The 3,580-nt window shown below is 36.1% G+C and overlaps 1 protein-coding gene across 1 annotated transcript; it reads right to left on the reverse strand.

Annotated features, from left to right (window-relative positions):
- Positions 1-742: 742 nt before the first annotated feature.
- LOC103730635 (olfactory receptor 14A16-like) lies at positions 743-1,369 on the reverse strand. The gene has a single exon (XM_008828908.1). The coding sequence runs from the start codon at positions 1,367-1,369 to the stop codon at positions 743-745; it is 627 nt and encodes a 208-aa protein (XP_008827130.1).
- Between the last annotated feature and the right edge of the window lie 2,211 nt (positions 1,370-3,580).

Here is a 3,580-nt window from a genome sequence, read left to right on the forward strand (position 1 = left end):
AAGCTATGGAAATGTATATAACATCCTGACAAAAGACAAATGGCTGATATTTTTTAAAGTTGGGATCTAGAAGTTTTAAATCAATTATTTATCTTGAGGAGGACATTGAATGCTTTCCATATCATAAAGAAGTACAAAGTTGTTAATAAGAAATCTTTCATGTGGGCCTGGAGATATGGCTCAGCATTAAAGAGCACTGACTGCTCTTGTAGAGGACCTGGGTTCAGTTCCCAGCACCCACATGGTGGCTAACAACTATTCATGACTCCAGTTCCAGGGGAATTAAATGGTCTTGTCTGAAATTCTTGGGCATTGCTCAACACAGTGCATTTACATACATGCAGAAAATACACTCAGACACATAGAAATAAGAATAATAAGTAAAAAAAAAGTGTTTCATTTCACCTTTCTACGTACTATGAATGCTTTCCCCTATAAAACATATAATGATCCAGTTTCCATAAAAAGTTCCATAAAGCTCCTTTGATTTCCTTATTCCTTAGGCTGTATATTATAGGACTCATAGATGGAGGCATCACAGAACAGAAAACAGATATCAAAAAGTCCCAAAGCTGTGGGGAATCAGGAACTGGTTTCAAATAGGCAGTGACAGCCATGACTAAAAATGTGGTGACAACTATGAGATGGGGTATGCATGTAGAAAAGGCTTTTGACCTCACTTGTGATGAGGGCATTCTCATCACTGTATTGAAAATGTAAACATATGAAGACATTATGCACATTAAGAAAAAAATCCACATGTGATTCCAAAGATGACACTAATGTCAATGATGATGTGTATCTTTGAACAAGAAATCTTCAATAGAGAAGGGACATCACAGAAGAACTCTGGTACATTTCTGGAGCCACAGAAAGATAAAGAGAAGGTACGATGTGAATATAAGCCCCTCAGAAGAGTTCCAAATAACCAAGAGGCGGCTACTATCTGCACACAGACTACCCTGTTCATGATGGCATCATAGTGTAGTGGATGACAGGTGGCCACATAGCGGTCATAGGATATGGCTGTGAGGAGGGACTTTTCAGATACAACAAAATAAACCACAAACAAGACCTGGCACACACAACCTGGGAAAGAGATAGTGCTCCTGTGAGAAAAAGAGCTGAGAATGAGCTTTGGGACTGTGACTGAAATGAAGCACACATCAAGGAAGGACAAGTTCTTCAGGAAGAAGTAAATGGGGGCGTGAAGACACTGGTCCACAGTGACAAGCATGATGATGAAAAGGTTCCCTATGAGTGACACCAAGTAAATCAGCAGAAACAGAAAGCCCTGGAGCACCTGGAGCTGCTTCCTGTCAGAGACTTCCATGAGGAAGAAATCTGTGTCCACTGTGTGGTTGGTCATGTCACCCTACTGTTTACCTACTGTGAAACAAAGGAAGGAAAAGACACATGAAGAGCTCAAGCTGAGCATTCTGCTTAGTAATAATGCATTATATTTCTGTAAGATGCAACTATTACATCATTCCTATAAAGCATGAACAGTTTTATTTTCTTTAATACATGCCTGTTCTTTATGAACTTCTCAATGTATCTTTTTCAATATGTATTGCAGTGGTTATTACAGAGTGGGAGGTTAAGACAGAAAATTCCAAATTTTTGTGGTTTTGACTTATATTTTAACAAAATCTTACAAAATATATCCTAAATTGAAATTCTAGATAAACTATCTGGAAAATAATCAATTCTTAAAGTAACTGAGAGGACACTATTTCCTAATTTTCTAACATTAACTTACATATACTCAGGGCACATAATACTTAATTTTCTTATATGCATTATACAAATCAACAAAATGTGTTGGGGATGCTGGTGACTGTTAGTGTGCTTGCCTTGAAGACTCAAAGGTCTGGGTTTGATCCACAGTACTGTGAAAAAAAAGCCAAAGGACAAAAAAAAAAACATTTTGAGGAGAAAATTTTTAACTGTGAATATATCATTATAGAGAAAATATATAGTAATAATTCATAATTGAGAGACACATAAGGATATAGAGAAATATCCACTTCTAACACACCAATCCTCAGTCTCTCTCCCTCTTTTCCTTGCTCTCTCCCACTGACAGATGGACAGAGAGTTATTATCTCAATCACACATGAAATTGATACTATTATAACATGCAGATGGAATCAAATCATACCAAAAAACTAGACAATAAATAAATTAGCTCTAACATGTAGGATGAGATCAGTGGTGAAAATATCACTGGGTAAAACTAAGCCTTCAATAAGGATGGTGAGATTTTATATACATATATATATATGAAATCAGGCAGGGAAGTAAGGGGGTACAGATAGGAGAGTAAGGGAGGTGTCTACATATGAACAAGTTATATTTCATGAAATTTATAGAAATTCATTGAAGAATTATATTTCTATAATACTATGATTAATTTTTAAATATATTTTATTATTTTTATTTTATCTGTATGAATGTATTGCCTGTATGTGTGTAAGTGCACTCATTTTTTTCAATACGTGTGAAGGTCAAAAGAGGTTGTCAGATCCCCTGGAACTAGAGTTATGGATGGATTTTTAGATGCCATGTGGGTTCTGGGAATCGAACTGGGTAGTCTGTAAGAGCAGCTGTCTCTCCAGTTTCTGATTAATGTTTTTAATTTTATGTATTTTCAGTTACTGACTGGATTTACTTCTTAAATGAATAGCTTGGATTCTTATACTCAAAAGAAATTTCCAAATCTCAGATCATTTTACTTTTTTCTGCTCAGCAGAGCACTTATTCAATTTTGTGTTTATAGATTCCACTCTGCCAAGTGGCTTGGATAATGGACTTCAACCCTTTTTGGAACCCTCGACAACTCTTTCAGCTTGGTACTGATATTGTTATTACCATACAGTGTATGGTGAACCAAGTTAAGAAAGACTAAAAATTATTCATCTGCGCACATATGAACAATGGGAGAAGATGCCTTTCAGTTATCTGTATTTTCCCTTAGTGTCTTTATTATTCTATATGGTCATTCATTTTTGACTCCCAATCTAATTTTTACTGGCATGAGTGTTAGATGACCTCTAATTTTTGTTGTTTGATGTACCATTAAACATAGTTCCATGAGCAGATTAAAACATGGTGTGCAGACAATGTGTTCTTGTACATCTCAAAAATGACCACTTGGCAGTTCTAATACAGGCTACTTAATCATGTTTACAAACAGACAAGGACTTTGATATCTCCCTATGTGACTTTCAGGAATCACCTGGAAAAAGACAAGTGTGAAAATCTCTCAATAAAAGGATATAATAATTCTTTCTCTGCTGGGGTAAAATTATCAAGTCTTACCTACCTGTGAAAACTTAGAACTTCAATACAGACCATGGTGGCAAGATACAGCTGGTGAAATATTGGCCCAGGTGTTATGAGGGTAGCTAATTACTTTTTAATTAGCTTGAAGGCCCACACCACTTATGGGAACACATGGCTGCTCCTGTAAATATGACCAAGAACCCATGTTTGGGGAGCTCATAGGTCCCAGTGTTAAATCTACTACTATTATTCTGCTAAATGGACAAAGTGTCAAACTGATCTCTAAATTTGT

This window comes from Nannospalax galili, unplaced genomic scaffold, assembly GCF_000622305.1.
Source record: "Nannospalax galili isolate Female #2095 unplaced genomic scaffold, S.galili_v1.0 scaffold3234, whole genome shotgun sequence".
In the NCBI taxonomy this organism is placed as follows: domain Eukaryota; kingdom Metazoa; phylum Chordata; class Mammalia; order Rodentia; family Spalacidae; genus Nannospalax; species Nannospalax galili.